The sequence below is a fragment of the Phallusia mammillata genome, chromosome 4, assembly GCF_965637545.1.
Source record: "Phallusia mammillata chromosome 4, kaPhaMamm4.hap1.1, whole genome shotgun sequence".
NCBI lineage: Eukaryota > Metazoa > Chordata > Ascidiacea > Phlebobranchia > Ascidiidae > Phallusia > Phallusia mammillata.
This window is the reverse complement of record NC_137255.1, coordinates 1,537,519-1,559,038: the sequence shown is the minus strand read 5'-3', so window position 1 is coordinate 1,559,038 and position 21,520 is coordinate 1,537,519. Positions and strand designations below refer to the sequence as shown.

General features: G+C 39.0%; 3 protein-coding genes across 3 annotated transcripts; 2 read left to right on the top strand and 1 right to left on the bottom strand.

The window, feature by feature from the left end:
* Positions 1-244: 244 nt before the first annotated feature.
* On the top strand, positions 245-11,193 carry LOC145222126 (cyclic nucleotide-gated channel beta-3-like). The gene is made up of 14 exons (XM_080088165.1): positions 245-973; positions 1,521-1,724; positions 5,179-5,301; positions 5,648-5,793; positions 5,948-6,086; positions 6,373-6,520; positions 7,381-7,439; positions 7,779-7,929; positions 8,273-8,375; positions 8,828-8,982; positions 9,450-9,630; positions 9,707-9,855; positions 9,998-10,193; positions 10,266-11,193. Exons 1-14 carry the CDS (start codon positions 358-360, stop codon positions 10,665-10,667), a joined length of 2,772 nt encoding a protein of 923 aa, XP_079944291.1. The 5' UTR covers positions 245-357; the 3' UTR covers positions 10,668-11,193.
* A 1,189-nt stretch (positions 11,194-12,382) lies between these two features.
* LOC145222138 (uncharacterized) lies at positions 12,383-19,131 on the top strand. The gene is made up of 4 exons (XM_080088181.1): positions 12,383-15,210; positions 15,849-16,209; positions 17,598-17,806; positions 18,017-19,131. Exons 1-4 carry the CDS (start codon positions 15,138-15,140, stop codon positions 18,772-18,774), a joined length of 1,401 nt encoding a protein of 466 aa, XP_079944307.1. The 5' UTR covers positions 12,383-15,137; the 3' UTR covers positions 18,775-19,131.
* A 773-nt stretch (positions 19,132-19,904) lies between these two features.
* LOC145222166 (putative small nuclear ribonucleoprotein G) lies at positions 19,905-21,215 on the bottom strand. The gene is made up of 4 exons (XM_080088214.1): positions 21,113-21,215; positions 20,906-20,928; positions 20,304-20,428; positions 19,905-20,126 (listed from the first exon to the last, which is right to left on the bottom strand). Exons 1-4 carry the CDS (start codon positions 21,142-21,144, stop codon positions 20,076-20,078), a joined length of 231 nt encoding a protein of 76 aa, XP_079944340.1. The 5' UTR covers positions 21,145-21,215; the 3' UTR covers positions 19,905-20,075.
* Between the last annotated feature and the right edge of the window lie 305 nt (positions 21,216-21,520).

Sequence of the window (21,520 nt, the reverse complement as noted above, 5' to 3'; positions counted from 1 at the left end):
GTCATCCAACTATTAATTGTTGACGACACAATTCGGGTCAGACGTACGCGGTCGCCATGGCAACACGCAGCAGCACTGGAGATGAGCGGAACTAATAGTTACGTACCGGAAAAGTAATTAGTCGTTGGCTGCTTCGCTGCGGATTTCGACAAAAGCAAGTTGACATAAAACATTGTTGTTTTCATTATACACATTGCTGCCAGCGGTGCAACTGTTAGGATACAATTTACAATCAACTTTCTGTTTTGACAGATAACTAAGCTTAGGGTCTTGAAAGTCAGATATAAAACCAATTTTTTGAGCAGTTCAATGGAGAAATCTTCATTAAGGTAACAGGGCGTACATTTCGGATTAAAAATGGAAGCGGATCCTGACATCGAGACAGTATCCGCCGAAGACGACGGGAAAAGCGTGAACAAAACCCCGCAAAGTGAAACGCCGCAAACCCAAGGTGACGAAAGCCAACCTCCTTCCCAACCGAGAGTCTCGTGGTCAGCGAAAACCCGCCACGGAACAAAGACCAGAGAAACACAGGATTTCAACGGCGATAACCCGGAAACTTTTACACCAGAGGTCTCGACTAGCAAGGGAGTATTTCGTAGCATCGCACAAGCATTCAGCAAAGCCTTAAGGTGGCATCGACTCGATTCAGTGACCCCTGAAACTTCACATCAAGGTGATTCCCGCTTTCTGGACGCTGGAAGATCGACCACGAGTAGACGGGATGACTCGATCGCGATGCAGGACATGAAAGATGGGGAGGAGAGAGCAGAGTGTAGAACATCCCGCTACACAAACCCCGCATACGTACCTCGGTACTCAGACAGTGACGATCACACCCAGGTTGATAGTTCAGTGCCGGTGAATAAAAATTATCGTGCCTACGATTCTGGGATATATTCTGTGAATTCGGCGGGAAAACCGGTTCCAATCACTATTGAAGAATCAGGACCGGTTGATGAATCGTCATCAGGTGCGTTTTGGTAACAATTGTGTAATTGTTCAAACATTAAAGCAGTGTTTAGTTCAGGGAACGGCAACGTTATAATCGACGCGTGCTGACCTGTTGTGTTAAAATGGTAATGATTCTGCGTGCCAACTGTTCTTTGTGGAAGGAGGCTTGAACAGCTGATGCGAATAATAAACCAAAACAGAAGAGTTAAGACGCATATAGGCTGCGTTTTTACTTAATTAATACTAATAACTCTTTTAACAAACTTAACCGAGAAAACTTGGAAGTCCTGGCACAGAGGAATAAGATTGCATCGTTAGTTTTTTTTTAAATGTGTTTTTCGTTTTTTGCTCGGCCCAGTGTAAAGCGCCGTTAAAAACAGCATGTTTAAGTATTGCCACGTTTAGGATTATTAGATTGTAGAAAATTTTTGCTTTTAAATTTCATGATCAAATTCATCCTTGTAACAGAATAAAAAAACATGGTTAACGGAAACTGAAACGGAACTTTTAGCTATAGTTGAAGTTTAAACGTGAAAAATAAATTAATTGACAACCAACTATCATAGACGAGGAAAACAGCGAAGTGAAACAAGATTCAACGATCCGACTTCGCCCCAAAGCGTCAAGCAGAAAAAACAATCTGTCCTGTAGCTCCCTCTGGCGGAAGACGTTCCGACCTGATTCGAATTTTGTCTACTACTGGTTGATGGTGGTCACTGTTGCCACATTGTATAATGTGTGGGTCATTCCGCTGCGGGGAAGTTTCCCTGGTGAGTTGCGTTGTACTTTAAGTTGTTTTTTATTTAACACGCCGGTAGTGGCAAATGTAGGAGGTATGTTACGCGAATAGGGCGTTTTCGATCGCTCAACAAGGAGTCGGAAAACGTTTTTACGCTGTGGTGGTCCAGGCATTTGAGAACCGCCCTCAAACAGTATGACAATTGAATGATTTTGGCTTTCGTTCGATAGTGCATGAATACAATTCGAATAGTTGATGTTATCTTTTGAACCAACAATTCACGAATACAAAAGCTTGAATTAATTCATTCGAATACAATTCGAATTGTTGTAGGTCTTTGCCAACCTAAGAATTTGCAAATTCGAATACACGATAATTTTTTACGAATACAATTCGAATGGTTGTCAGTCTTTGGCAACGTAACAATTCGTAAAATCGAATACATGACTACATTTTTACGCATACAATTCGAATTGTTGTCAGTCTTTGGCAACGTAACAATTCGTAAAATCGAATACATGACTACATTTTTACGAATACAATTCGAATTGTTGTCAGTCTTTGGCAACGTAACAATTCGTAAAATCGAATACATGACTACATTTTTACGAATACAATTCGAATTGTTGTCAGTCTTTGGCAACGTAACAATTCGTAAAATCGAATACATGACTACATTTTTACGAATACAATTCGAATTGTTGTCAGTCTTTGGCAACGTAACAATTCGTAAAATCGAATACATGACTACATTTTTACGAATACAATTCGAATTGTTGTCAGTCTTTGGCAACGTAACAATTCGTAAAATCGAATACATGACTACATTTTACGAATACAATTCGAATTGTCAATTACCTCCAGACTAAGAGTAATCGAGAATATGTTGCCACATATTTTTGCCAAATAGATTCGAATACAATTCAAATTGGCAATGATCTGTGACCTGATTTGACAAGTTTTGTTTATGTTACGAAACAATGACACATAGAAGTTTGTTTGTGACGTTACATAAACGGAATTGTGTTGTAAAGCTTGCAACATTAGTTTGTTCTCAGCACATAGCGTGATTGTGCAGCGAAAATCTCATGTTAATTACATCAGTCAAGCTAATGTGGCAAAACAAAGCTCGTTGGTTTACATTTTCACCAATAAATTTGCAATTCATAAACCCAAATGTTACTTTTTGTTCGAATACCATTTGAGTTTCGGGGCGCTTTTATTTCTTTTATTTTCCACAACTACAAATACCCGAATCGGTGCATTCGAATGCTATTCGAATTGTTGGCTTCTTACAACGACTGAACAATTCGTGAATACAAATAACTAGAACTATTATTTCGAATACAATTCGAATTGCTACATCTGAAAAGGAAGGAAGTATTCATGAATACGAATACACACTTGGGGTTTATTCGAATAGTATTCGAATTACACGTTGTTGTATTTTGGTCAACTATTCATGAATACAAATACTTGAACCGTTTTATTCGAATACAATTCGAATTGCTATCACCTTAACATTACGAAACAATTCGTGAATACAAATGCTTTACTGGCATTATTCGAATACAATTCGAGTTGCTGAAATTCAAAAAGAGTGTAAGTATTCATGAATACGAATACATGGTTTGGTTTATTCGAATAGTATTCGAATTACTTGTCGTTGTAGTTTGGTCAACAATTCATGAATACAAATACTTGACTCGTTTTATTCGAATACTATTCGAATTGCTGTCACTCAAAAATCACCAAAGTATTCATGAATTCGAATACAGTCATGCAGGTATTCGTAAAGTATTCGAATACAGGACGCGTGTATTCGACCCCATGTCTGATAGCGACAGCACAGTTTTTGTCATTTTGTCGAAAGAAATTCTCTACTATAAAACAATTAATTGAATTGTTCCGAGATTTTAAAACATAATCATTAAAAATACTGGGTGTCGGGTTTTGGGACGCCGACACAACGAAACTTGACGACTAAACTTGGTGGATCGCGGCATGAATTCAAACAGCCAATAAAATATTGTTGCAACACAATCGTATGCAGCGAAAGACGAAAGCATGTCTTGACAAAGATATCTTCAGAGTTAAAGCGACAAAAACATTAAAACCTGGTAGCCTAAACCATTCAACAACGCATGACACTTGTATTGAATTTCAAATAACACACCAATATTTCAAAGGTTTTATGCAAGTCACTGTTATTGCCACTGATGATTTGCTATAATTGCTAATGTGAAGGTTTCAAAATGTTCACATAAAAACATACTTAAAACAATTGCAATAATTACGCGTGTGCTCTGAAGTTGTCAAAGCATACGCAGATGTGAGAAGAACACTGGTTGCTGCATCGCCCTCCGTGTTGCGTGTTAAGAGATTTTGGTAAATAAATGCTCTTTAAAATATTATCAATCTACGGCGTGTCGCTGCAAGCGGTACAAGACACGCGACACTCTGTTGTCAGCAAAATGGCGCCGGCCCAATAAGCAGTAAGCGGAACAAACCCCAACTCCGCGTTGCTTCCTGTCGAGCGGCAATTCGTTCAAGCGAGATTAGGTCAATCAGCCACTTTACGCTTCGAGTTTTGCAACGGACACAACTTGGCCATAATCGCTGGTTTTAAGGGTTTAGGAGTCGGACAGTTGTAAGCCTTATCCTGCTCTGCCAAACAACCACAACTTGCCAATAAAATCTTTATGCAAGTTCATACAAACAAAAACCATGAAACTGATGTTCCGTTAATAGTTTGATTTAAGAACTCGAATTACGGTATGAATCGTTTTTTCCAATACTGACCTGTACAATTATTCATAAAAAACTTATAGGATATTGCCATAGTTGCGCGTACGAAGCTAGCTCGAAAATCTATGTTTCAACATTTGAAACAAGTAATCAGGGCTCACAATAGTGGCAAGGTTGTTCTTTTCGGCGGGAGCGCGTGCCACGACCGCTGTGTTATAAATAGCATGAGCACGTTGACCTATACACTTGATGGTTAACATGCGACCTGATTGCAGAGCAGCCCGACCACTGCACCGCTTCAGTGGTATTAGCGGTTTAACACGGGATAAGTGAGTTTGAATGGCGGAAAGGGCTGGTTTATTTGTAGAGCAATCCCCTGTCACAATCTGACGTGGATGGGAAGCGTTTCCCTTCACGAGATCCTGATCAAAGTCAGTCTGTCTGCTGGCAATGTTTGAAAGCCCCGAAACATTTGGCTTTGTAGTCGATTCGGCGACAATAGCTTCCGCAGAAGTTTCGCGCTTTGTAATGTTTATTGTGGTGTAATAAAGGTGAACATAAATCCATACCTGGGATCAGTCCTGAAGCGTCTATATGCAGACCAGCAAAAGGGGGATATAGATTATTTATTTACAGTAATCATTGAAACACATTTTTCTTGCAAGACTTTGTTGTAAACACTGTCCCCTCTAGATCAAGTTGTAATGCTACTTTGATTTTTTATCCATATTTTTCAGACATTCAAAACACGTGGAGCCGACTGTGGTTGGGCCTTGACGTAATATGTGACGTCATATACATTGTTGATGTTTACGTCAGATTCCGTACCAGGTTTATGCGAGGGGGAATCTACGTTAGAGGTAACTCATAGCAATTATTCTCACTGATTGATGCAATGCTGACTAGCCTCTTTAACGCTGGAAGATGTTTTTTCTTCATTTTTTTGAGTGATAACTGCCACAATTTGTCACGGAATTTTCGGTGTATTATGTGTAATTTGTAAAATTACAAGTGGACCTAGGTGCTAACATTCAGCTGTTAGGTTGTTGGAGGCAAATTAAAAGGCAACAACGATAAAAACAAATCATGAAAAAAATCATACCACCCAGCCACACAGTGTTTAAATCAAGTCATTGTAGCAACACAACCGACAAAACTTACCAATAATTTTTACTGGAGACATTTGATTCAAGAATATTTTCACAGATTCAGAGGAGTTGGTTCGCCACCACCGAAGACAATTATGGGCGACATTGTTCGATATTCTATCTGTCCTTCCCACCGATATTTTGTTTGTGGTGACGATCAACCCCTATATGCGGATGAATAAAGTACTTCGACTCTACAGGGCGGTAAGTTGAATTGGAAAATAAACCTCCATTCTGCGCCGGTTTGTTAACAATTACAAAACTCACACATCACCAAGATTTTGGCAACATTACTTCGATTTTCATCGTCAGTAGATTAGGCCGATCTAATGGTAACGACTGAGTTGATTATTTTCAGTACACGCTTTATCGGTTGGTTGAGGTGGGAACACATTGGACCACTGTGTGGCGCACTATCAACCTTGCGCATGTTGTCCTCTTGGTGGCGCACTACAACGCTTGTTTCTACTATCTGTTGTCGATCTCAAACGGCTACGGTAAGCTACTTGGTAAAAAATTGTAAAACATTTACAGACGTAATGTAGAAAGTTGGTACGAAATAATTTTATAAGAAAGCACAAGAGATTTGGAAACTCTAAACTGTCACAAAACTGAAAATAAACTGTGGTTATTTTAAACATTATAATATATTAAGAGCAACATAATTCAAAGTGGTAATTTTAGGTAAATGATATTTCAACTTTATAATTTCAACAAGGTTAAAGAACTGTTATATTTGATTCCACAAATTGCTTAAACGTGTCAGTGTCAACATTTTCACAGGGTCATCACTAAGCCACTGGGCTTATCCCGACCCAACTCTGTTTCCCGAATATACCAACTCGACACGACAATACACCTACTCACTTTACTGGTCGCTACAATCGCTATTCTGGAACAAACAGAACGTTCTACCCGAGAACGACTGGCAGTAAGTTGCTCGAATTTCTTTGTTTAAATCAGCGGTTTCTCAACCTGCTATAAACGGGGTTTATGTGGCACGCAGTGATAGAAAAAGTCGTCGGAGTACGCGATCATTATAAAAAACACTGGTTTAAATGCAAAACTGCTGCTATACACGAAAGATTTAAGTATAAGGATAAAGACTACGTGTCTTGATGTCTGCTCGCCACTTAACAATCACTTACACCCAAGTTTAAACCGCCTTTCTTGGAAATTACCGCTCAAGATATAGTTTTCCACGAAGAAATTTTACAATTTTTGAAACAAAAAAGAATAAAACTAGGTGAGCAGCAACGAATGTACTCATACACATACTCAAGTGTCAGCAAAATTGGACTTTTCCGAACAAAATGATGTAGTTGCTTCATCACTACCGGCGAACTTGTAATCTGTAAGCCATGCAACATGGTCGGACTCTATTCAGACAGCTCAAATGCCAAGGACAGCGCAGTATTACCAGCTTACGTGGAGTTACTAATATGCGTGAAGCCATATAAAACGCCTTAAAATCAACCCCACGGCCTCATGCATACGAGTCACATTGGCGACCATAAATACGCCACAAGGTCACAAAAGGTCAAATGTCATTGCACAAACAACTGTAGCAACCTTGTGTGACCGCATAACAACATCTGCTTTCGAACACTGGCGCTTCCCATAATAGCTTGCACACTGCCAAAGTGCGTGTATTTGGGACACTGGCACCGATATAGCTAGTTTTGGTGGCGCGTCCCAACTATTTCCGAACCATAGCGGGTAAACATGGCTGATGGGATCTCGCAAAACAAGTTGTGACCCTAAGTTTAACCTCTGCTGTCGTGTTTTAAGGTTCGCGTATACAATCTATGTGGATCTGATCGGATTCGCCATCACGGCTTTCACAATAGGTAAGTGTGTATTCTTGTGCTTAATCCCATTTAAAACAAACACAGAATTGCTCATAGCTAATGCTGTCAGGCATAACATCAAGTTTATAGAGCTCTTCTGGCAAATGTTACTTTATTCCGACGTTTCGACGTCCTATACAGGTCGTCTTCTTTAGGGTATTTTTTTCTTTTGTTTATCGCATTCAGTGTTATTTACCTTGATGAAGGCGCCCTGTATAGGATGTCGAAACGTCGGAATAAAATTATATTTGCCAGAAGAGCTCTATAAACTTGGCAGAATTGTTTGCAACTATTTTCAAAACAAGTATTCGCCTAAATGACGTCGTGTGTTTTGTTAAGGTTACGTCACAAGTCTGATAGTTTCAAATCAGTCGAAAAAGCATGATTTCGAGCGGGCAATGACGTCAACACTGAAGTATATGAAACAGCGCCATCTACCGAAAGATCTACGTCACCGCGTTGAAAGATTTTATCATCACACGTGGTTTAAGTGAGTACAGCGTTTGTTCATGAAAACGTAGCCACAAATTTAACAGAAAAACATATATGTTGGTACTATACTTGCCTAGCTGTAAATGCAGATCAAATGTGTTCTGCAATTTTTACTTGAGTTTAAACGTTGAAGTGAGTGCAGAGTTTGTTTGCAAAAAACGTAGTCACGAAAAATGTTGTTACTACTTAGTGTATTCTGCAATTATAATTGAGTTTAAACGTGCATGCGCTTTTTTAGCTGTGGTTTGGATTAATTGCAAAAACGTAGCCACAAATTTAACCGAAAAAGATACATGCGATTTTTACTTGGATTCAAACGTTTTACTTGGGCGCTTTTTTAGCTGTGATTTCGATCATTTGGACGAGAATCATCTGCTACGTCATCTACCGATCGCAGTGAAGGAGGAAATGTTCTGGCATTCAAATTTCAAGGCTCTTAGACAGGTGAGCGAAATGTGGTTGTGTGGATTTGCCACAAAAGTTATTCTTCGCGTTCAATGCCATTCACCAAATAGACAAACAATGTATGAAACATAAGTATAAGAACTTGCATTTACCAGTCCATATAAGAACCTCAGGGCTGTTTGCACTGACACTATTAGCATGTCAAAAGATACCTTGGTGCGACCAGTCAAACAGGCAGACCCAGCACACTAATCAAAACATATTTATCAATGGGTTTGGGAGCAAAGACGCAATTAAAAACAAAGCAAGTCGCGTCAAACCCAATTTAAGTTACGCTAAATGTGGCATCGACGAGAATCTACCAAATTAAGACGTTTTGAGAATTCGGAGGAACTGCTTTGTAGAGTTAAAACCAAATATCCCACATTCTTAATTCATATGCTTAAGAATTTGTTACTTACTTCGGAAAATACAATTTAGTTTTATTTCAGATACCAGAATTATCACATTGTGATTCGAACCTGCTTCGCGAGTTGGTTACGAAGATGAAACGACGAACTTTTCTTCCTGGCCAGTGTGTGTATGTGAGTGGAGATGCTGGGAATGAAATGTTCATTGTTGGAGAAGGACTTCTGCAGAGTGTCAAGTAAGTTGTAACACAAAGTGCTGGTTGCCAACCAGTACCACCATGGTGGTTGGTCACGTATTAGCTATCGCCATTTTTATAATAAACGTATACAGTGTTCCAAATGCAAATTAGTTTTTAAAGGTATCTAGGGCGGTTATATTTTAATCTGACTTTAAATAACTATTAAATGATAAAGATTTGTGTAATTTGCACTGACAAATAGCAAATTATCACTGATCAAACGGCACAGATTCGGACTACTTTACGGTGGTAATTAATGGAAACAAAAACGTCTGAGACGTCGTGCTTAAGTGACGCCTGATTTTTTAAAAGGAAGCAAAAAACAGTTTTAGTGGTAACTATACCCGCCGAAAGTCAACAACTTTGTGACATTACAAAACAACGATCTGTGTTGATCAAAGAGCATTTACACACACCAGCACAGTTAGTTTCGGCAGAAAGTTAAACAAGATATTTCGTTTCAGGGAGAGTGACGGCAGCATATCTATGCTCCATGTGGGTGACGTATTTGGTGAAATGAACATTCTAAACATACAGAAAGGTCACAGACGATCCAGTGACGTAATATCTTGTGGCTACAGTGAACTATTCGTGCTGACGTCACAAGACGTGAATGAATCGTTGTCGAAATACCCGAAAGTTATGGTAAGTGTAAAATTCAAACGTTTTAATACGTTTTAAGAGTCATGTATTGAACAGTAACAAGTTTTTGTGTTTGTAGTACCTTGTGATGCAACAAGCGAGGAGAAACCGCTCCATGATGAACGCGTATAGTCGCGGCACCAAACAAACCAACAGTTCCAGCAACGTTCAGTCGGTATCCAACGTACACGTCAGCATGAGGGGAAGCACCTACAATCCAGAACTTGGGTGAGTCAAATTATCGCGATACTAGAAAAAATTATCGAAAAACGGGTTCGTACTTTCTACCACAAGCAGTGTTATTTTTTCACTTATTTTAACCAATTATTATTAAACCAAAAGCATACAAGAAGTGTTTTTGGGTGTACAGAAGAGATGAAAGTCCGGACAGCGCTCTGCCGCCCTCACCTGGCCGGAGATCAGGTTCGGATGCGGACATAGCTAGGGAGGTACGGTTGCCTAGCGACGCCCTGGGGATGATAATGAGGCCCGATATCGTGGATAAACTGAACGTTGCTTATCAGGAAAATCTCAACTCGCTAAAGCGATCACTAGATGGCGTATGGGTGAGTCCATAGAAATCATAGTGTTAATTGGTTTTAGAGAATGAGCAAAAATCTTTTGATTTGTGATTACAGCAACGTGAAGTCGCTTGTCTGCAACAAAGACTGGCGGACACCGAATCCGAGCGGGACAACAAAGCGAGGGAGGTCATACAACTGCGCCAACGTGTGGTCAGCGCAAGAAGCGTCAAAACATCCGCTAGAGAGCAGACTGGAGCTCCTGCTAAAATCCTTGTTAAACCTGCAGCGAAAAAAGGAGAAAAGGAAGTTTTTTCGAGCAACCCAAACTTGAAAAGCAACGTTAAAACTGTGGCGAAAGGACGACAGCGAACTCTGTTACCAAGCGAAAGTAGCTCTGGCACCTCTAGTGACGCAGATTTACGTGCGAAAAACAACACTACGCGGCGCCCAAGCGCAATCCAGGAGACGCCTCTTGATGTTTACGGTTCACTGACTTCGTTAACGTCACAGTCGTGAGAATAAGAAAGCGCAGTGGAGCGAAACCACTAGTTGCGATGAGAAAATATTCCAAGTATGTTGCCGCAGTGGAAAGATGGCTGGATGAAATACTGCGAACTCGAACATTTCGCCAACTAACCAACTTCAATGCAAGTCGTATAAGGCGCATTTCATACTACAGGGCAAAACCCAATCACTGTTACAAGACTGGGAAATCCATGTGCTGCTATTTCAATTAACACAGCAACTTTGCTACGGTCAAAACGTGCCATCTTGATGCTTTACACTTGCGTATATAATTCAACTTGTATTGTCGGCAAATGACGATAGACATGTTATATTTTGTCACCCATACACAAGTTTTCCGAGTTCCTGTTTAAGTTCTATCTGAGCCAAACTGCAATGCCACATTTTTTGCAAAAGTTCCTTGTTTCTCCATTGTAAAAATGCCGCATTTCATATCAGTGTTTACCGTGTAAGAACTTGAGCCAGTGTTTACACACATCTTATTTATATTCGCATTATTTTCCCATTAAACTGAGCACAAACATGTCAACTAGATTTCAAACCACAGTAAACAAGGTTAAATAAAAGTTTAGATAAAAAACTTCTAATTTTTTCAATTCACTTTCGCCATTTTTTGTGATAAGTTAGCAAAAACACATTATTTGCAAAAGTGTTGAAAATCATCGTACTTCTGTTGCAGAAAGTTATTTAACCAAACGTTTTGACGATGGTAAAACGACCTGCAAAATTATCCAATCAGCAAATCGTTATCATAGACAAAACATATGGTATAATGGCCCGGCGCACAAATCCTGCACAACAATTAGGGTAATTACCATCTTGCAATGCCATCGATTGTCGGTTGTAGGTCGGTAAGGCTAACAGTCTCGCATTGTTGTTATAAGCGCTCCTTCAAAACTCGACTTCACATTCCGTTGAATCATCTGTGAAAGATTCATGAGGCAGAAAAGCTAACTAACAGCTGGGCTAGCCTGAAACGGGGGTTGAATCAGCAAGAAAAGTTTAATTCACAAGCAAATATGTTTTTTGTTCAGTGGATGTTTTGCATGCAAGTTACAGAATGTCTTGATATCTTGTAAATGTTTGAAAACTTTTGGTCTTAGATCTACAAGTCGTAATAAGTCGAGCATAGCAAAAGCTCAAGATTGCTGAAGTTGTTATAAGCATAAATTGACCGTGAAAACTGAAGTCCCTTTGATATTTTGTGTGAAATCGTGCTTTTAATGTGCATGAGTGTAGTTTTATTCAAGAAGTATTTAGGGTTTTAGCAAATGGTAAAAAGTCTGTCATAAACCCCAATGCAAAAACTTAAAATTGCAAGTTGTTTTCTCGATATAAATTGACCGAGGATCACTTTCAAGGGATAATAAAACAAAGACAAGATATTTTTCACTGTGAAACGTTAAGAACATGGACCATAAAGCCTCCTCATCATATGGTTGATCGCACTTTACAGGCAGTTCTTGCATTGATGAGCATGAGTTGGAAGCTTTGTGATCGGTGTGGCGTGAAAAGCATGGTAAAGGTTATGTCTGTGAAGTGTTGCGGTCCAGACTAACATGAACAGGCACATTCCACGACTTGCACATGCTCACATGCATTATTACGCTCGCAGTATGTTGCATGGGAGTTGGGTCTGATTCTATGAGTGTGAACAAAATGCGCGCTGGTAATTTTTGAAAAACTGAGTCTTTGAGGACAAATGTTGGCTTTGAGATCAGTTTTTGGGATTCTGCATGTGGTACAGAACGACGCACAGTATTCATGGAATAATGTTTTTTAGGCAGTCATCTAATTACATATTTAACATATGTTTTCGGTATAAATGCTTGTGGTCCATGGCCTGAAACGAGTTGAGAACCACTGGTGTAGACGGTATGTTCAGTAAATATAAATCTTGTCGTTTTGACGCAGAGAACCGCTACAATTGCTTTACAGGTAGACCATTAAACTTCGCAACGACAAAAATCAAATGTACACTCTCATGTTTACCAATGCATTTGCATTACTAAGAAATCAAATAATGTCTAATCACACAGAACGCGGTTGATCGCGCGCAAGAAATCTACACCCACTATTGGTCATAGGTCTGTACATAAGGTGTGAGACGGCGAATATTTAACGGTCGGCTAAGTTCCAGTCGAAATGTTGTTGAAGCAAACAGCGGCCGCAGCGTGACAAGGCAGGCACACACAACTATAAGTTCCGCAAAATACAATGTCAGCAAGTGTACACATACAGTCACACAGCTTGTAGTGGGACAAGTGCAAGAGCTCGCCAGACAATGAGCATTGTAACTGCAGCACTGACAAAGACAGACTTGCGTTAGTCTAGCTACCGGGTCTAATAAAGATTTACACAACAGACAGGTGTACAGAGTTGTCCGTGTTATTGATGTTACCGAATTCCGGTTGATGAAAGAAAGTTAACGGAAATGTGTGAGTTAAGACGGATAAACTTTGTCTGAAAGTTTGAACGGGATATTACCTAAAAGCTTGTGTGATTTATGTAAAGGCCCTGAAAATTTGGCAAGTATATATGCAGTAAACAGAAAAAAACGTATTTGTTTCAGTTAATTTGTATGATTGTTTGCAGTTTGTTACCACATTGTACAGGTGCAAACACCCGCACATATTGTCCATAAACGTACCGAATATGTGCGGGTATAAATAAGTGGTAAAACGCGTTTAAAAACAAAACAATGTGCATATGTGAAGTCAGTTAAAACGCCTTTAGGTAAATATAAAAACGAAATTACGTACTTTCGTTTTGTTAGTTTCAAAGGAAACCTCTTGAGGCCTTTTGAAACCGTGTCTTAATTGGCAGCAAACCACAAAGTGAGTGCAAAGCCAACCTGAAATAACCTAAACCACAGAATGTGGTCGCTTTCAATATGTCCTTGGCGCCTATTCATACAACTAGAGGTGACCGACTCCTAATTCTGAGGCCTCACTTCGCTAGGAGCTGTTGACTGAGTGTTTGGGAGGAAAATTCAAACAGCTCTAAGCAAATTGACACGAGCTAACGATTACTTACAATACACAATACCCGAAAGTGACGTAGCAAGCACGGTTTGTTACGCAACAAGGCAAAATGCGATGGGATTTATACAGGACACATATACGGTTTGAGCGCGTATGCGATGTGCTTGTCATCTCGATCGATAAAACCTGGAATCGATTGTGGACCAACCCACGCTGTTTTGGGGGTGTGGCCCAAAATATAAAATCGTAAAAAGCTTGGGAAACATATTTTCGGCATCAGCAAACAAGATTTTTGAATACAATTTTGGATTATTATGCTCAGAATTTATTATTTTCTGGAAAAATGTCAAGAAAGAACCAAACTATTTTAAACTACATTCGTAAAAGCTAACAGCAATCTAAAATATAGGTCCTGTGTAATTATATCCATCGCTTATCGGCATGGGCGGCTTTTCTAATAAAACCGAAATATCGCGCTGCGTTGGCATTATAACAACCACATAGTCGCGCCGCAGACTTTACTCTGTGACGTAATCATTGATGACGACAGCGCGTGACCTTGGCAACGGAAGACAGGTGAAAAAAGGGGGAGGGCGGGCGTCAGTTTTCACGCAGCGATCGTGTGCCAGTCTACAAAGTACAGTGCTTAAATCGTCGATCGCAAGGAAAGGTTTTATCACTTGCGTGGATTTTCACACTGATACACAGTGACTCGTGGTAGAGGCGAGTAGATAAGAGTCGGTTGAAGAAATACTTAATTCCCCTTGACCTTGAGAAGCGACTTCATTCGTGGCATTAGTCACACAGTGTGTGTTGGGGTATAAAGTGTGGAAGACTCAGTCAGGTTAGGTTGCAGGTGAGCGTGGGTTGGATGTACAGTCACTTGTTTCATCAGCCTAATGTGATTTAGCATGTGAAGCTCGCCCACTAAAGTTGCCAGTTCATAACGGTTTAGTTTCCCAAGTTCAGCCCAACGATATGAGATAATAAGTTAGCAGTATTGAGGTAGTTCCATTGCAGGCCGATATGGTATCTCTTCATCACACGGCGAATGGCGCTTAACTGATCAGGGATTAGAACATGACGCATATTGCGATTATTAACAGTAGACGAAGGCGCCGACTGAGGCAACAGGAGGAACCGCACTAAGCTATCAAGTCTCAAAACACAGCGCCCCGGGCTTATAGCTGAAGTTGTTCAGTGACAATTCTTAGACGGCTTGCTAACATCAAGTGTGCTGAAAAGCGCCTGTTAACGCTCACAAACTGATAACCTGAACTCTTAAAACTGACGAGTGCTTGTTGTGTGTCACACGTGATCAAACACGTCATTTCCGTATCAGCTTAACATCTACTGTGACTCACAATTGCAATGTTGCGTTTTGCAGCAAAACAAGGAAGCTTTAAGTTGCCAGTATCACTGTTGTAAAGTTAACCTGCACTGAAAGTTCAAGTTTCTTCCGGGTTTGACTTCTAGCATGCGACAAGGAGTCCAAGAAATGAGTGTGGAAACCCTCGAAGACAGCAATGACCTTGTTACTGTCCTTCAAGGTGAGTGGCCCAATTAAAAAAAACTGAATACATCGCGTTAAACTTCGGTAAAAACTTAAGGGTCAACATTGCCCCAGTTCACGGAAAATTATTCGTTCTAATTAGCTGATAAGTGACCCAACTAAAGAACTGAGTACATTTAAATCGCGTTAAAATTCAGTAACATTTTTAATTGTAGCATTAATCCCAGTTAAACGCAAGGTATCGGTCCTAATTAACTGTAGATTTGTGTATTTGAGTTGGTTTGTTAAGCAAACTTTCCTAATTGCCGACATTAATGCATGTAATGTCTAAAATTAGACGGTGAGCATTTGTGTGTAAGCAGCGGACTTCCCAAATAAATCGATTAATTGTAAACTGGTTTACGTGAATAGTCCACACAGGGCAATGCATCATATGCGTTGTAAACATACTATTTCCTCTGTTAATATTTTGTCCACTGTTAGAGGGGTTAGTCGCCGTTTAATAAAGTCTTTTCCAAACCCAGCGAAATACCTCCCAAATACTAGTTGAACTTACCGGATTTAATGCGAAAGTCTTGAAGTTATAATTACCACCAATGTTAAGAGCAGTTCGTCGGGCGTAACTTATGATTAAGCGACCGGAATGCGCCATTTTATCACTACATCCTGTCGCAGTGCTGCATCGGAACATCGCCGAAACGCAGAGATCATTTCTACAATGGCGGGACGAATACAAAGACCTCAGCACGGATCCCGACTTCGACAACGAACCGCTTTTATGTGACATCAAAATGGCCGCAGCTGAAGCAGTTGGACCGGAAAATGAAAAGATAAAAACAGTGACGATGCACGATAAAGCTGTTTCTACCGATTCTCTGCTATTCCCGGGGGTCGCCGACGATTCCGGACATTGTGACGTAACAATTGATGGAATGGAAGTTAATTATGACGACTTACTTGCTGATTGTGACGTGCACGAAGAGGAATATTTCGAAGTGATGTCAGTTGCTTCAGACGAGGGACAGAATGATGAGACGTAAGTTGGATTTTCTTGTCATGTGACTGAAAAATATGAGGGAAGTTATTATCTTGGTCGAGGTAAAAAATATCAGACTTAATATAAATGCCATCAAACGGTATGTAAAATCAGCACATTATAAACTTATTTCATTGAGAATTTGACATTAAACATGCATTAAATTCGCACAGCACTATTTGTTGCAAGTTTAAACATCTACGCGAAAGCAAACCAGCAGTGTTTAAACAGCGTCTATAGAAAGCTTGCAAGAAACTTTTAAGTCTCCCGCTATGATCGCTAGAAATTGATTAAGTTTGACATTGACTCCCCCTGCTTGACCCTCGATGTTTTGTACGTGACGACAGCTCGTGCTTATTCGCGAACAAACACAATCACGCGCGCTACAAGAACTTTGTCCTAACCACAATCAGGCACGGGTTAAGGTGCCATGGTAACGTTGATGACATCACAGTGATGAGGTGCCTGTCGTCAAATCGACGGAACGACTGTACGTCGTAAATCGCGCCAAGTTTAATTTACATTTTCGTCGCACGAAAACACCTAAACGGAAAGCTTGCTCTTTCGCTATAAAACTTGCCGATCAAGTATTACGAATACAACTTTACGACATCCACACATATCGTAAGTTTTAATGTAAACTGAACTTGAATTGTTCAATATTAGGATGAGCAATGAAATAAAATGTAGCCCATAAACAGGCAAAGTCAAGTTTAACAACCTCTGCAAGTGGCGAAAATTTCCACTGTGACGTCAAGCCTGCGTCACAATGTTCCGCAGACCAACTACAATTTGCACAGCGGGGCTGTTTAGTAAAAAATATTTGAGGGCCATAAAACATATATAGACCATCTGTCGAAATTTGTTGGAAGAAATACGCAAGCTCTCCCACCTCGCCACGTAAACGCCCCGAAAACACCCTCTAATTATGCCCTTTATTCAAATTGCACCGTGTATTGACTCTACTCGTAAAGCTTTATGTACCTATTTAGCACGTGACAATAGCGTCTATTGCGCAACTGTTACATCATCCAATACGTCACCAGATTAATCAAACAAGAGCCGTGGGATATTTTTTTGGTTGGGGAACCAGTTTGCTTGTGGTTGCATATGTTCGTTAGTTGTGCAAACTGTGGTAGCCCCAATAATGCATGGAGTTTATTTTAGCTGTCAGTGGTACGTGACTGCAGTGGTGGTTTCATTTACAAACTTGACACTAAAGATGTTTGATATGAACTTTAGTCTTTGGTACAGGAACCCCCGACAAAAAAGTTTATACCAGTGCTGCAAATGCGTACACAAACGATAAGCAATGTCATTGCTGTATTATACGCCTAATGATTTAAACCACACGTAAATAGAATACTAACATACGATGTTTTGCGTAGGTCGTTAGATGGTTTGGTGCAAAAACTGCGGAAGCTTAAAGAATCGCTTGCTTCAAAAAACAGCGAAGTGGAGCGGGAGATTAACGGCGTGAAAAGAGAGGCAAGCGAGGGATGCAGCTTACGTGAACGAATCGGAATGAATCACAGATCGCTGACCCTACTAGAACGAAGGCAGGAAAAAGTTATGCGGGAAGCACTGTACGAAAATGGTGAGTAATTATGTTTTACATAAGACATCTGCTAAATTTCTTCCACAAAAAAAATTAACAATACATTGCAGCTGTCTGCAAACGCCAGTGGCAAACCAAAAACGTGAACGTTATGCGCGATTAACTCTGTGGTGTTTATTTACGATGGACGGCTTAGCATGTGTGAGTGAACATCAAGTATTAAAAGTCGCTGTTTATTTTTCCGCGCAGTTACGGCGAACACACGGATACGGCAACTGCAAGACGAAGTCATTCAGCTACGGATTCGCGACACGCAGCACCAAAGCGACATTCAAAGGCTCATGGCGGAAAATTCACGGCTCAAGCTAAAACTTATGGAGAGTCGTGCTCGGTCGCCGGCGTTCAGTGCCCAAATAAAATCAAAGAAGCCACCGTCACCTGTACCAACGCCACCACTGCAAGAAGAAAAACGAAACATGTCGCCTGTCTCCCTTCCTGGTTTGATGGAGTTAGAAGATTTAAACCGACCAGTTTGCACCCGTGTGGTCCAACGTGCGACAATGTCGACCATGGATTTCATCCGACCATTTGAACTAACCGACGAAATAACCCTTCACGAAAACACAGCGCAGCTGAAGAAAACAAGATGTCCCCTGTGCCACCACATGCCAGGCGATGAAACCGAATTTGACCCATTTATGGATGATATTTCTGACTGTCTGAGCCCATTTGCAACAAGAAGCATAGGTACTAGTACATGTGACTTACAAAATGTTGTAAGTGTCAGGACAAGTGTCTGTTTTATGGGTGTATACCTTCCGTTGCCTTTGTTTGTTGCTTATTTTCTCCAAAGAATTGAAGAAACAATGAACATGGTTGGACAAATTTGTTTTTCTGAAATTGCCCCTTTTGATCCCAGCTTTCCAGAGTTCCAACTTGATTTTGCTGATTTCATGAAGTCAGTTCACAATAGATTTTGCCAGTATTACCGACCTAAACAAGACTAAACCATTTAAACTTTACTAGTACTAATAGGTTTTGTTAACAACAAAATCGTACTCCATTTATTGGTTCACCCATCTTGCACAAGTTTGCTTGATAAAAAAAAACTATCTTGAATTTCTAGTTATCTAATTTTTGTTGTTGAATTTATTGTAATTTTTTGTTTTGTTTCTGCTTTTGAGCAATATTTTCGCACTGTGACATTTTTCATTAGTTCAAGTTTTTTTTTTTTCATTAGTTCAAGTTTTTATTATTATTTTGCTCTCTATAAGATTGTTGCATGCTTTTAAACAATGCTTTCTCTTTTCATTGTTGCTTCATAGTGCAATTAAACACGTCTTGAATAAAGCATTGTGAATTTACTTGTTTTTCTTTTCAGTTAGATGCAAAAAATACCAAAAAAAGTTGTAAATTAACCTTGAGAGAATACCAAAAAAAACAAGTAAAGATTGCCTCACACACCTTATTACTGAAGAGCAATGATCATAGGACTAACATAGTTTCAAGAAACATATTTTAAATCTTAGTTTCATCACAAAATAATTTTTAAACAACAAAAGTATACACAATTATGATGTCATAAAACGCGCATTAACGTAATTTGGCAAATCGTTTGTGATGTAATCAATTCACATTAGAGGGGATTTTACCTCATACGAAAAAGTCAAATCTTAAAAAAAACGTAAAATGCAAATTATACTTTCAAATTAAAGTGGATTAAAAATGAAAGTATTTGTTCTCACCTTTCTACACCAATCCTCAGAACCAAAATGTAGAAAAAAACACAATTTTTGCCCAACCTATTGTTACGCAGCACAGTTGCAACAATGGACTTCAAAATAATCGCAGACAATTTGCCCACGTGACTCAATATCAATCGACCGGAGATTTTTTATGTATTTTGGGGGTAGAAAGATAATTTTTGGAGCTAGACCACTTTTTTACCAATTAAATTATTTCGAACTTTGCCCTAGTTTTACATTTGACAGATGTTTTGATGTTAGCTTCACTTTTGATATTTTACGCCAAACTACCCTAGTAATGCAATGTAGCACAATGTCACTGCTATTTAGAACAATTTATTGCACCAAAACTGTTCAGAATTTTGTATTTCCTTTGAATATATATAACAAGCTTATAAAAAGGTGATTTATTCACAAATTTATTACAAGATCAGAAATGCACAATAAAGGTTAAACAAGAAAATAATTTGGCCTGATGGCGCAAATACACATTTAAACAAGATGTTGAGATCATCTTGAAGGCAGAATGTCAGGGAGACCGAGGTCCCACCACTCAATTGCTGTTATACCCGATCAACAGATTCCATCATAAGTATTGAATTGCCACGTACAACCTGAAACAAGATTACATAATTTTGTACAAACACAAAAATGCACATTGGACACAAGTTCGCATTAATGAGATGATACTAAATACCAACTTCATGCTGACACACAGTCAGTTTCAAAACATGTAGATTAAAACCAAATTTATAAAATTAAAATTTGTGTTAAATTGTCTTCTCTCTCACCACCATGCCAACTTGTTCAATGGTTCCATCTTTCTTCTTTCCAATTCCATCATCAATAACAAGGTTCATAAATGGGTCAAAACCTCGTAAAATTCCTGTAATACTTCGTCCACCATTCAACTTCACTATAACAAAACTTTAATTGCTGATTTGTTTCATACTTTATTTGAAAATAATAAAAAAATCTACAAAAACATTGACTTGTCGGTTTCTTAAAGGAATTTTGAAAACTATAAATTATGTACCAAAGTTTTAATGGTGTACATTTTTGAACACAACATAGATTGCCAAAATATAGAAAAAGAAATTGATTTCTCGTAACTAATACCATTTTTTTGTCGACATTAACTATTTCGCTGCACATATAACTATATGTAACACATACCAATTTATTTTTGTATTTTTTAGTTTGTACTATTTTCTCAACAAAATCATATATTTTAATAAAATATGCATCTGTTCTACAAGCATAGGCCTACCATGCTTTCATCACCGAAAACGTTATTGACAAGAACAAGAACATTTACTTTTGGACAAGTTTAACTAACTTACAAATTGTTAATTTTAATCAACAGTGATATGTCACTAAAAATAAAACTTACAGTCCAACTTTTTATCCATGAACCTGTCAAAATAAATACAAGCATACGATTAGCTAAAAAATATGAAAGAGTAATAATAAACCCAATTGAAGTAGTGACTGTAGAACGCTGAAACATACAATATCACATAATGACAAACGATCTAACGCTTATATGGCGACTTTTATTTAACTCAACTTAAGACGCATTAGTAACAATTCAACTTACTTTTTCAACTCTGGTGGATGTGCTTTACTCATTTTGATTTTCTCAGATTAAAACTTTTCTCCGAATGTTAATATCTTTGCAAAATCGCAAACGTTTTGCGAACGTGAAAAAGTTGTGGAGCTCAGCGCCAAACACTTTTAGCGCTAGTGAGCAAAATATATTTGTTGGGGATTTCCACTTAAACAGCAATTTTCTTTCATACTTATTTCTGCAAGGTACTTTAAGCAATCTTATTAAGAATTTTTTGCTGAAGGTATTAGTGTCTTATTTGAGTAAAAAGATTCTACTGAAACCGAATATTCCCCTGGGAATTCTTGTAATTTGGCACTTCACACAACAGCGCAAAAATGTTATTATCTGGGTCGTGTTTGCGAGGTAAACAGCTGGAGCTTTGGTAATTTCGTGATT